The 13,778-nt window shown below is 38.6% G+C and overlaps 1 protein-coding gene across 5 annotated transcripts in view; it reads left to right on the plus strand.

Annotated features, from left to right (window-relative positions):
- Positions 1 to 13,778, plus strand: part of LOC138481537 (uncharacterized) — a 1,141,930-nt gene that overhangs the window by 127,169 nt on the left and 1,000,983 nt on the right. For all 5 annotated transcript variants that reach the window (XR_011274268.1, XR_011274269.1, XM_069613714.1 and 2 more), the window contains exon 2: positions 625 to 6,813. Coding sequence is in view for 3 of the 5 variants with exons in the window: in XM_069613714.1 (XP_069469815.1) it covers positions 709 to 6,813 (6,105 nt within the window). In the remaining 2 variants the exon portion in view is untranslated. The remainder of the gene's footprint in view (positions 1 to 624; positions 6,814 to 13,778) is intronic.

A 13,778-nucleotide genomic window follows, 5' to 3' on the forward strand; every position in this document is an offset into this window, starting at 1 on the left:
CTTTACCCTCACAAGGCCCTCAAAATAAAGCAATATTGTATTGAATAGAATTTTAAGTGAGCTACTTGATGTTCCACAATAGTTTAAGCACAATGATGGTTTAAAAAAAGGACATTGGGCCTCATTACAAGTATGGCGGTAAGGCAACAACGGTGCCGGTAGCGCTACCGGCACCGTTGCCACCGTCCCGCCATAGTACGAGTTTTGGTTGCGGGTGCCCTTGCAGCCACCAGGTCTGACCTGCTACCACCTTCCCCATTCAGCCCTAGTGGGCTGAAATGGGAATGGGGATGTACCGGGTCAGGCACCCGCAAAAGGGCAATTACCGGGTCCGGCTGGGCCGGAATAGCCCAGTAATTGCCCATTCGTGGGTGCCGGACCCGGATGCGAGTTTGGAGGTCGCCTTGCCGGTAGCTACCTCCAACCTCGTAATGAGGCCCAGTATCTTCAATAAGGCAGATTCGTTAATATTTTTGTGTTTTGTAAAGGTGTCACTTCTTCAACCGTCAGTTCAAATTCGCTTTTCCTTTAATGTACCCTTTGACATGTCCCACTGTTTATCTCCAACGTATGTATTGCATGCTTCACTGTGTTAATTATCTTTTGTTTCCATTCTCACCACAGGAATCTTTTGAAGAACTAGAGGACAAGTATCAGAACATAGTCCTATGAGTATCAGGGGGAGGCATTTTGCACCCACCTATCACCATGTACACTGCCACAATGAGTACTGAAACTATATCAAGGGAACAATGTGTATACTCGAAAGCCTCCCGTGTCCATTATGAAGGAGATGATGACATTAATGCAACAATGAGTAATACATCACTAGCAGGGCTAGTTTCTACAGAGCTGTCTCCAAAATGCAATTCTCTAGTGTTTCTGTATCAACAAGGATTGATGCTGAATTCATCAACATTTGTAACCTGCATGATTTCAGAAGGAAAATTACCTATGAGAACACAAGCCCAGTCATTGGCGACTTTCATTGAGGTCAGGGTCTGTTTTTTGTGTGAAGGAGAACATGCTGCAGATTTGCCATATACTACTTTTTTGGAAGAACTTAACCAATCTTTTACTTGTCAGAGTTTGCTCATTGTACTCTGTTTTAGTGGCATAGCTTCCTGGGAACTTTATTTAATTGACAACGCCAGAATGGGTTTGATTGGAGAACGTGGAAATGAGTTTACCATGGACAAACTTGAAACGGCACAGATATTGAAAAAAGTACTTGTACACACTTTAAAGAAAATAGTGAATGCCATTGTATGCTGCCTTTATTTTGTTTCCGATTCCCCATATTTTGCAATTGAAACAGCCAACAAGCCATTTTTCAGTTGTTCCAAAGAAATGGTACCTTTTGAAAACATAAAACAAATATGTTCACTTGTACCTCCATTATTGACTTCTGTCAGAGCTGAAGAAATTATACATTGCATGGCTGGTAAAAGGGAATCCTTTGCTTTTTTCAAGGAATCATTTTTTGACAAAGCTCAGCATTGTGACAGTAAACCACCATCCAAAATAAATGGCGTTGAGCAGCATAATATGACTACAAATGAAATATTGAATGACTCAGCAGTTGTAACATTGACCTCTGAGATGCCATCACCTGGTCAGAATGTTGAATTAGAAAAAGTGGATATTAGAACAAAAACACACCTTTATGAACATACAACTCTCAATTTTCTTGTTGACATTTTAAAGACAATGTTACAAAGCGCAGCTAATGTTCATGATGTTTCATTGTATACCAGCATATATCCATCCCAAGGTAAATCTGTATTATATGGATGGAAAACTGACATGTTATGTGAATTGTATTCCAAAAACATTCTGAAAGTTCCAAAGCAAGGCTATTCTGAAGCTGAAATGGATTTGGGGGATAAGCAAAGAGAACATCACAGCCCTTCTAGAGGTCCACCAGGCGCCTTGCCTAACCACTACAAAAAAATATTTCTGAGTCAGTCACTCAAAACTGCATACCAAGTAGAACCTGCCTCTAAGATGCCACTGGATTCACAAAATAAAAGGTCACAAGATGCAAGCTCTAATCACATTTATTCAAGCACGAAACATGAAATATCACCAAATAAAAGCTTTTGTGGGAAGCCCCAACACAATAAATTGAAGGCACAGTTGAAGAAATGGGCATGCATTAATAAAACTGGACTAAAAATAGAAAAAGGATTTCTCGATGAAAATAATGTGATACCAATTAAAAAGTATACTTGTCCATTTACAAAAGCAGCAGATCTTCTTTTTGCTGATACTCTAGCAAATGAAATGACAGATGGTGGGTGTCATGTTTATTTCAGCAATATCAGCTCAAATTGGGAGGAAAACTATACCCTTACTTCTGAGGCTAGTTTTGACAAGTTAACTATTATTGGAGGAAAAGGCAGATGCTGTTTCTCAAAAATATTTATTCTTGGTACTGCAAAATCCACAAATAATAGATTATGGATTCAAGCAGAGCTATGTCCTGTAGATAATGATTTACCACGTGTGGGTTTATTTGCAGGCTATTGCATGTCAGAAAAAGGTACCATAAATGGCCAAACTATTTCAAAACAAATATATCAAAATACTTCAACAAAAAATGCTATTGAGCAAGGAAAATACATAACTGCGCTGTCTTTTAAAGAGCAATATTCTGTATTATCTCTCACATCTGGGAGACAAAGTTCAAGAAGATTGGCTGAAATTAGTCAATGGATCATAGACATGAATTTAATGGAGACATATCTTATGCAAGTGCAGTGTATATCACATTCTGGCCATAATTGTGCTGAAAATAAAGATTTCCTATCAAAATCGAAATTTCACTCAGACCCAAACAATATTTCAAGCACAATTGCAATTGATATTAAAAACCTGAAACTTTATGCAAGCATATTCACATCAGCTGTAGCCAAAGTAAGTAATACAAATATTTGTAAACCCATGCTATCAAATTTGACTTCTAAAGTGAGTGATGTAAAACGTAACAATAATGAGCCCCCAACATCTGCAGAGCAGCCAGATAGTGCTGCAAATGAACATTTTACTCCTGTTGGGAGTAGGCCTGGAACGCATGCTTCTTATTTGGAGAGGAATGAGAAAGAAATGCATCCCGCCATAAACGAGAAAGAAGAAATTGATGCCTGCCAATGTTCTCAGTTAATACCAACAAGTAGACATATTTTACATGAGGATTTAAACATACTTATAGACACATGGATACATTCAAGTGAAGTCTGGCAGTGGGTTATATTTTCGGAAGCATCTCTTCAACTGCACAATACAATTGTGCATGCATTGTTCTATAACATTGTTGGCTATTGGACTACCTTACAGGATCCAGCACAAATACAGATGTTGCCGAAATCAGGTGTTCAGGGTGTAAGTGGGTCTGGCAGCCACGCAAAAAAAACAGTATTGCAAGCTTCTTTCCTTTCTGGAACTATGTATTTAGAACATCTCATAAACAAGAAACTTTTAGCATGCACTTTCCATTGTTTCATTACAATCACCACACTATTAGTTTACCAGTTAACACTTAAAGTAGTAAATTGCATTTCCAATATCATTTTGAATAAAAACAATTCAAATATGAAGCAGTTTTTGCATGTACAAGTGGATATTGATCAAGTGGTTGAATCTGTTTATAGTAATATCTTACAAGAATATGAAACAGTGCAAGCAATGCAAGCAGCTTTAGCCAGCAGTAATCGAACGGTTATTGACAGGCTAGCCAAAGAAATGACTCATCATTTGCAGGCTCTTTTACCTGGAGAGATCTTACCAGAATCATGTGCCCCATCAGCCGACAACATTGTGGATGAAGTCCTTGGGAATGTCTTGGTACCTGATACCTGTCCTCCACATGATGCACAAACCAAAGAATCATCACTCACTGCTGTTTATGCTGCATTATTTCTAGAAGATATAATTGCCGACCTCCTGTCCCAAATCATCTTGGCTTCAAATATCACAGATGACATATGTGAAAAGAAATCAGAATTTGAGATCATGGAAATGATAGTAGAATTAGTACATCTTCTTTTAGGGGAACTAAGGGAATCTGAAGTTAAGGTAGTTTCAGTTAATAAAGAGACCATGGACCTTCTCCAACAAAATATGACTCATGTAAACAGAGTTGTAGATTCAGTTTATTGTGATGTTTTCCAGCAGTTTGGATCACATAAGGCAGTTAAAAAGTTCATAAAAACCAACCGCACCATGCTTGCTGAAAAAATAAATGGTTTGCTGTTATCAGCAATGCTAAAGTACCAAATTCAGCCTTGTCTTTTAATAGAGCGATCCCCTTTTCAGTATACAACTTTAAACCCTAGTATTATCCTTCAGAAGGCTCAGATTAATGTCAAAAACGCCAAGCACAAACGTAGATATCTAATCCCTCGTAAGACTGTTTTATCTTCCAAAGTTTTAGAAGACATTATTAGCAGACTTATTTCAAAAATATTCCCTTCTTCTTGCAACAAGGTCAGTTTTTCAGATTCTGAATTCAAGCGCATCATTTCAAAACTTGTGACTGATGTGATGATTCAAATTTCACAGCATGAAATTTGGGACATGCCAAATACCAAGGATATTAAAGATGCTAATTCACAAAAAGATGTTCCAGGTGTGGTTGATGTAGTGTACAACAATGTTTTGCACAAATATGGGAGTCCCCAGGCCATACAAGATATGGTAACTTATAGAAGCCAGAGTTTGGTGAAAAGTGTATCGCGTTTTGTTGTCAGAGAAATTTCCAATCCTAATTTTGTTGCAGTTTCTTCAGGTGAGGGATTTCCTAGAACATATTCTTCTCTATCTGTATCACATGAAGTTGACCGTGTCATATGTGGTCTTCATGTGTCCCAAAGTGAAAGAGAAGAAGCGGTTCATAGATGTGTCTATTCATCATTTCTGCAAGAAATTATTTCTGGTATTATATTGAAAATGTTCACTTTTTCAGACCAGATTACACAGGAACCTAAGGCAAAAAAACCAGAAACAGAACTCAATAAAGAGGTGTCTACATTAGTACATTCTGTACTAATGGAGATTAGAAATTCCCAAATTAGAGTGAATTACCTAGACGTAAATAAGCCAATTTTGGATTCGATTGTTAATACAATGTTCAAGAAGATTTTTTGGGAACACGAAACAAATGTAGCAGTTTTCACAAGCCTTGCTAGTAATAGTAGTTTATTTGCTGAAAAAATTGTCTGTTTAATCAAGGAAGCAATTGCAGACTACCAACTAGAAAGACTTGTAACTGAAGATGTATCACTTTGTTCATACACAACACTCGATGCCAACAAAATAGTTTCAAAGGTTGTAGATAGTGTGATGGAAACCCGAAATCAGGGTGCTTCTACTGTGTCATTTAACCTTGTAAGCTCAATGATGAGTAACAATGCTGCTAGTTCTGTTAAAGCTTGTTATGAAGAAGTTACCGAACCCCAATTTGAAAGCATCTACTCACACCCCTCATCCGTTCCTTTGTCTTCGATAATATTGGAAGAAGTTGTTGTCCAGTTTCTAGCAAACCTGTTTCTTTACTATAGTCCTGTGGCACGAAATGAAGAAACCATTCCTCCCATCTCTCAAGTGAAAAGGATTACTGAAATACTACTAAATGCTTTGGTAATTAAACTTTCTGAAAATGAAATACTAGATCGTGACGAGGAATGCGATTCCGGCAAGCTGCGTCTAGAGGATATTCAAACTATTGACAACATAGTAGAAATTGTCTATGCTAGGCTTTGTAAGCTGTTTCAGCAATCTCACTTTTCTCTTTTAGAAAATCTTTTTGAAATGTTATTAAAACATGAGAAATGTTATGCGATAAAGGTAGCAGATGTTATTCTTACTGAAATCTGTAATAGTCCATTACAGCATTTGTTCATCCATGGTGAGGTGGTCAGTCATTTTGCGTGCATAGAACCATGTTATATTGCTGAGCGAGTTATTAATGCTATGCAAAATATGTCATGTGAAAGTCAACATTTAACTTCTAAAGGTAGTGGGATAGCATTTTTGGACAAAGTTGTGAACAAGCTATTAACAAAAATGTTGCCTAAAGAAACTGTAAAAAACAGCCAGAAGGCAAACGAAGAACTCAGCAAAGTCACCCCAAAATTGATGGATGCAGTTTTCAATGATTTGTCTGAAATTAAAAATGGTGTAATGAGACTAAATACAGAGCGATTACATCTTAATGAAGAGGATGCTGTTACAATCACTGTCAATTCAGTTTACCGGAATATCTGCCGTATGTTTAGCTGTCCAGTGTCAGTTTTTCAAACATTGAATTTCGGAAGCAATAAACTATGTAAGCAAATTGCAAGTCTTATAACTAAGGAAATGTATGTGTGTCATTATAATCCGGCATCATATGCCAGTGCATCATATAATTTATATACTGATACTGTAGCAGCTAAAATTGTTAAAGAAGCTCTTCAAGATGTTACCTTGCAATCAACTTCAACTGCTGGTGCAAAAAAGATAGTTAATTCAGTTTTTCATGAAAGTGCTGACATGTCAGTATTGGATGAATTGGCTCTAAGGAATAAACACAAAAAAGCAGACCAAGCCATAGTAGGAGATAACTTTCCAGTCCCTACTGAGCCGCAGAAGAAAGAAGGAAACACTGGATTTAGTCAAGCATGTGTAAAGCTAACCCTTGACCCAGGGAAATATATATCAAGTAAAACCTATGCCACTGATATATCAACTACAGATGCTTCATGGACGAATGGAAAAGAAGAACATGCCCCACCAATTGAATTAGGAAGATCACATGATGAGGCAAAGAAGGTGAGCTATACATGCTGAAAAAAGTAACAGTGGCTATGTTAATTGATTTACTTTGAACTTGGAGTATATTTCGGCAGTTAAAATTGAGATCTTTGTTGTGTATTAAACATAATACACTTGGTCACATGCATACTTTTTTCAGAGATACACGCTTTTTGTAGATAATTTACAAATGCAAATGTTTGGGACCTCTATTTTAGAACGCTCTTAATTAATTGACCTGCTCTTGAAAGTACTAAATATTAAATATACAATCCGCAATATATACATCTGGTTTTGTTGCTCTACCTCTTTGTTTACGGACAATATCCGTTATCTGTTAATTTGTTTGGAAGTTTTATACAGCTCCTTGTGGTTGCTTCAGGGCACTGCATATATATTTAAGGGGTTCAATTAAAATAAATGTGAGGTGTGGGGTCCTATCCATTATTTCATCATCTCTATTCTGTACATTAAGTGTTATCAGTCAAATGACAATCAGAACATTTCTTTTTCAAATTGGTTTGGTTTTTCACACAGGTTTAGCTAAATGACATTCCATAGTTTGGGTCTTTGTACTCTTAGGGATCTGAACATGTACCTCTCTCTGTGTTTGAGTCACTAAAAAGTGTGTTAGTTCACCAGTTCTTGATTGTCTGTGAAGGGGGCTGATGTGTAGTTCGAAAGTATTTTTTGTGGCTATGCATAGCCTTCATTCCCATAGGCTTGGTACAGATGTATAGTACAAAACATGTGTAATCAAATTCTTGACCTCATTGGGTGCCAATTCAGTGTTTCTTTGTTGATTTGGAGTTGTCTTGTTTCTTGAGGGTCAGACACATTCTGGCTGCCTATCTTTGCTAACTTTCAAGTTTGACAGTAAGGTTTGCTCTGGGGTAAAATGTGTATTAACACACAATAGCATGGGTAGGCTGTTACTAAGGCTTTCATAATTTCTACCAAGTGGTCAGTTGGGATAAGCAGGGATAGTTGGAGATTGCAAACCCATGTCCACTGCATTGATGTGAGGTGCGAATGAAAGGTCCAGATCAGAATTCACTCACTGATTTTTGTGCTTATGATATTATCTGTGAAGCCCTTAGGTTTTGTGTTCCTGGCAGTCTGTGGTGTCTTGTGTTCTGCCCCTCTGCTTGTTAAGATTCAGTTTTGATTCTGTTCAGCATCATGAGGATAAAGGAACAGGCCAGTTACACACTTGACTGTTGAAATATGATTGTTTTGAATTTGATAGGGAAAGGGGTGTACAATAAAGGATTGACTGCATTGTAGGGTGAGATGTGGAATCAAAAAGAGGTCTTATCTGTCAGTGTCCAATACACTGTGGCTACAGGCATAGCACTCACTACCATAGAGGTCATTCTTCCCTTATCCCCGACCCGTAGGCCTCATGCACTGACCCCTATTATCCCCCTCAAAATATGTATGTGATCATCTTGCACTCTTCTTTTCCAATACAATTGTATACATTTATGAAGGAGTTCATCTAAATACTTTGGAAAGCAATCTGCTTCACAGAGTATCTATTAACCTTATCAATCACACTACATTTCTATGGAAGGTTTTTACAAATAGTAAACGCTGACTTTCACTTCTGCACACCTGCCCAGCTGCAATATTTAGGGAGAGCCCATTTTAAATTAGTGGAAAATCCACGTTGTCAATGAATACACTGTTCATTACCTCAGGCTGTGGTGCAGCAATGCTTGAAGATGGCATTAGTAGCCCCATTGCTAAAAACAGGCCATTGTGGACATCAGCGATCTTTTCAATTATGGCCCAATCTCTAATTTGCCTTACCTGGCTAAGCTTCTTAAGCATAGTGACCTCTAAGTTCCAGACTTTCCCTTCAAGACATCTGGGGCTTTATTACTGTTTGGTGTTGTGGGAAAAAAATGGTGGGAAAATGACAGTAACAGAATTACAGCCATTTCTCTGCACCGCCAAATTCGGATGTGGAAGATTTACCTCCAGCAAACAACCAGAGGTAAATCCTCTACTTTACTACCAAACATCATCAGATTTACTGCATCATAATTACAGCTCACAGTAAATCTGGAGTCCTATGGATCCCACAAATAGGAACTAACAATGCTCTTACCCTGCTTGTAATCAATGTTAAATGTACGTGGCCTAATGGCAATAACGGTAAGATAGTTTGCCAGTAATTCCTCTGGAATACTGTCAAACTTGTAATGGTGCCAATGATCTTTTGGATCATTTTCAAGTAGGATTACAACCGTCTTGAACAACAGTATTGATCTTGCTATCAGTTCTGGATAACTGGTGGTGCGAGGTGTATAAGGGAAATATAATAGCCTTGGACTTCTGGGGCGCTCTGCAAGGTTTAATACTGTTGATCATAATCTGCTTTCAATGATAAGATATTTTAAGGATCAAATGAGTCACACTTCATTGGGTAGCTTCAATTTTATGTGAATTTACCTCTCTTTATACCTTAAAGAGCTGGGTGTCTCCCTATGACCAGTGGCGTTCCGCAGGCACTCAGCTCTTTGTCCACTTTTATTTAATTAGCAAAGGTGTGGGAGCCCTTCAGTAGAAGGTCTCCCACATTTTTGTACACGTTTAATTAATGTTTATCTTCTCGCTCTCCTAAAAATGCTTTACGATTATGCCTTTGGACTATAAACCTATGCCACCAATACAGAATCCATCATAAAACATTTGGACCCTACTGCTACTGTTGTTTCTATTGTTTCTTCCCTTCCATCCTGCCTACTGGCCATGAACATGTCAACGATTGCTAACCTGTTGACATTAAATTCCAAGTCAGGGATTTTCATTTTGGAGCATAACACGCATCTCTGGATGTTTTGTATTCTGGTCGTCTGAACTTGGTACCTGTCCTTCTCAAGCAATACAAGGAAAACATCTGGATATGATACCACAAACTGCAGCTGATGTACAAAAAGGCATTTGGCATTTGACAACCCTGAGCATGATTCTTCCTCTTCTCAAGCAAAAACAGAAACATCACCATTCAAAGTCTTAATATTAAGAAGAATTGAATATTCTAACAATCCATACACAGGCTTACTTCTACAACGGGGCAACAATGTCAGTGATTTCAAAATGCCACACCTCGTGAAATAAAAGGCTCCATTTGTAGACATCATTTCACTCCTTCTCTCAAAACTTTTCACAGGCTCCTTACATCATGTGGCATATCATGTAAAGCTCTTTTTTATAGCTCATTGTGCCTTCTCCATACGACGACCCACTTTCACCTGTGATCTAATGTGTCACTATATTCCAAGTAGAACACTCAGGTTCCCTTTTGAACTTTGGATTACTTATCTTAAATGTAATGGGTCATAAATAGGAAGATCGTTCAGTTATATCACAGCCCCATCTCTGGATTTCTCTCCCCCTTATTCTCAGATTTTTTTTTTCATGTTTTAGAAATAAATTCAAACCCATGTTGTGATCCAAATCCCCTAAAATCTCTGTACTAGGCATCTACCCAATTTGTCTCAGCATCAAGTGGCCACTTGTGGTGAATTCACTCCCTAAAAGTGCCACAACATAAAAACACATCCTCATTCCTCCTCCTAGGATATGTCTGGTCTCTCAGGTTTGACTATGCTAAATCAATTATTGGTTCCTCATAACCAGAGTCCTAGAGTCAGGGAAGGATGAGAGAATCTCCTAAAGGCCTAAAGGAATGTCATTCCAACATCAAAGGGGATTCTCAGGGAACATGGTCAGGTTGGAGGAATAAATCTATTCACGTGAAATGGTCTACGCTAGGAGGAGCTAATATCCGTACTTCAATGCACTCATTAATTTAGGGTATATTAAAATTCCCCAGCACGCTTCTTTACTTGACCTTGGCAGGTGGTTGAGAAGATGAGATGCCCCTCCCCAATAATCTGTAACACTGTGACACACTCCTTCCGGGGCAAGCGTATATAGTTTTTCTGCTCCTTGGCATAGAGGGCATCTCCTCTCCTTGAACGTCCACTGGGCAAGAACCTGCAATATTACCCATCTTCGCATAGAGGTCTCCTTAGGTAGGATTCTCTCCCCACTGGGTCCTTTTAAGATGGCAATATGTATAACTAAGTAGACAAGGCTCGTCTTCCTGGGGCTGAGTTCAGCATAGGCTCTCTGCATCTCAAGGTATTAAGCTTTATTTTTGCTCTGGGGCGAGGACCAAAGTTGCAATTACTACCAAGTACTGTGCTAGCACTTCCAGCAGATTACTCTTTTTCTCCTTCTCTTTAGTATGTTTTGGTTCTTGCCAGCTTCCCGGGTTAAAGCCCACAGCAGGATTCATGTTTTAGTTTCTCCTACAACTGGCCCCTCTTTCATAGTTTAGCCGTTCTGGCTCAGATACCTCCTCTTCCCCAACTCTCTCACTGTGTGCCCTATTTGTCTTGGCCACCACATACTTTCTCCCACTCCTTCTCCTTTTACTGCTACAACACCAACTGTCTAGAATGCCATTCTAACTCCCACACTACTCACTTCCATCTGCCTCTTTTTATACTGTAGCCCCTGACTCAAATGAATCAATAATGGCAGTGGTTGGCTGACCATTTCTCTCATTAAACCAGGGTATATGTATTGGCTGGGGTACCATGGGTCCACCTCCCTCTCAGGTGAAGTGTGTTTGCCCATTATTGTGTTCTAGCAATAACGATTATTGGATTGGTTGTGGTCTACATTGGTTTAATTGGCTTTCTACGCAGGGTGCAAAAGAGCCAGCCACTCTATTCTTCTAAACAGGAGATCTGCGGTTAGTGGTAATGATTTGTTATTTATGTATATATAGAATGCTGTATAAAGAACATATTTACATACAATTATCACCCAGCCTACGTTGGTACTCATTTATCTATCTCGAAGGATTGAAGGCTGAGTTGTCTGTGCCGGGATTTGAATCTGCGGCCAGCAGATCACCTACAAATCGTAGCAGCAAGTGCTCAATCCGCTGAGCTAGCTTACCAGCTATAGTTACTTGTGCTTTATGTATGTATGCTTATATTTGTTCAGCAAGGTTTTGACCTAATATTCCTGACAGAAACTTGGCTAGCTAATGCTTCTGGTCCTGCTATCGCTTCCTTAATTTCCCCTGATTATTTGATTCCTAATTTTACATGTCATAGCAGACATGCAGCATGGGGGGTAGCCATCATTGCCGGGAAAGAATATATTGTATCATTAATGGTTTGTAATCCCAGTTTACACAGACAGTGATATTGATTGCCAAATTACAACTCACCGGTCATATATGTCTAACAATGGTTCTTTAACACTTTTCTCCTCCTCCTTCCGGGTCGTACATGGAGCATCTTCAACTCATTCTTTCTGGGTTAGCTTTCCTGTAAGAACAAATATTGTTCCTTTGTGATATCCACCTTGAGACTAGATCTCTTCCTTTGAGTGTGGCTTTGTTGGAATTATGTGGCACCTTTATTCCTATAATCACCGACATAGTGGGCACACATACTGCTGGTTGCTCATTAGACAATATTGCCAGTAGGGGATATCCATTCTCCCTCATCTTCTTATACCACTAACTTGGATTGATCAGGATCTCATATCCTTTCAAATGTGTATTCCCTTTAGAAACCTCTGGGTATTAAGCACGTTATAAATAACTGATTAAATTAATTAAAATATTACTGTCCTCCTAGGTTTCTCTGGCACTCATATGTTCTTGTCCCTTAGAGTAGAGGTATTTCAGAATCTTATCTCGCCTCTGCATTAGCTCCCCTGCTTGATGGTACTTCTCAGGCTGATAACTGCAGTGACTTACAAACAGAGGCTTTGAAGTTAGTTTATGACACTATGGCCCCAGTATTAATCTATAAAACCAATAAAAGGAATCTTACAGGGTTTGCAGCATAGAAAAGAAGTTAAAGAGGTAAGCAAGTGCCCTAGTAACAAAGTGGCATTCACATTACGCAATACTTTACAAGCTTACTTTGAGCCAATATAATCAAGCTTTATACAAGGCAAAATAAAGTTTCATATCACCAGAATCAGAGAAAATGCAAATGGAGGTAGAGCTGTTCTTAAAGTAGTACACAATCTTTCATCTCTGTCACCTAAATCCAGACCCTTAACACCAGCTACTGAATGCTGCAAGAACATTCAGAAATTATTTTTCAGTAAGCTAAAATAAGGGCTGTTCTTTCTGCAATTAATACACAGGAGGTGTAACCCACAATCATCGCACATCAGGAACCTTCTTCATATAAAATGTTCTCCTTCCAAAAGGTTTCTAGCACCAAAGTTGATACTAAACTGTTAGCTGTGAAAACTTCAAATTCTCAAGAGGATCCCATATTAGCTCCAGTTATTTGAGAATTCTCTAAAATCTTTGTTCCCATTATAAATAACATTATTATCTCCTCCGTTGAAGAGCAGGTGTTACCTGACTCTCTCAAACATGCTTTCATTTGCCCATTTATAAAAAAATATTCAATCTAGACAATCCACACAATCCAGACAATCCAGCTAATTATTGAACTATTGCTAATTCACACCCCTGAAATCCTTTGCCACCATTCATATGCAGGACTTTGTCCTCACCAACAAACTTGTAGATGATTAGCAATCTAGATTTTATCCAGGGCACTGGACTGAGTCTGCGCTCCTATCCACATGGGATTCAGCTCTTGAAGGAGCCGATCAAAGACGCTGGTCTGTTTGCTTGATCTTTTAGCAACCTTCAATGTGGTTGATCAAGAGATTATCACAGCGGTTCACCCATTCATTGGTCATCTTCGTTTTTTCGTGAAAAATTCGGAGGGTTATCCTTGGTTCATGCTGTTCATCAATTTCTGATGTCCCATACAGAGTACATTCGGTCTTATTCACCATGGCCTTTACTTTTCAATCTGTACATCTGTGCCCTTTTCACATCATTCATCCATCTAAAATGGGATATCAGTCAAATGCTTATGATACGCATATCCTTTAAAAACTTGAACACC

The sequence above is a fragment of the Ambystoma mexicanum genome, chromosome 5p, assembly GCF_040938575.1.
Source record: "Ambystoma mexicanum isolate Mex_15411 chromosome 5p, UKY_AmexF1_1, whole genome shotgun sequence".
In the NCBI taxonomy this organism is placed as follows: domain Eukaryota; kingdom Metazoa; phylum Chordata; class Amphibia; order Caudata; family Ambystomatidae; genus Ambystoma; species Ambystoma mexicanum.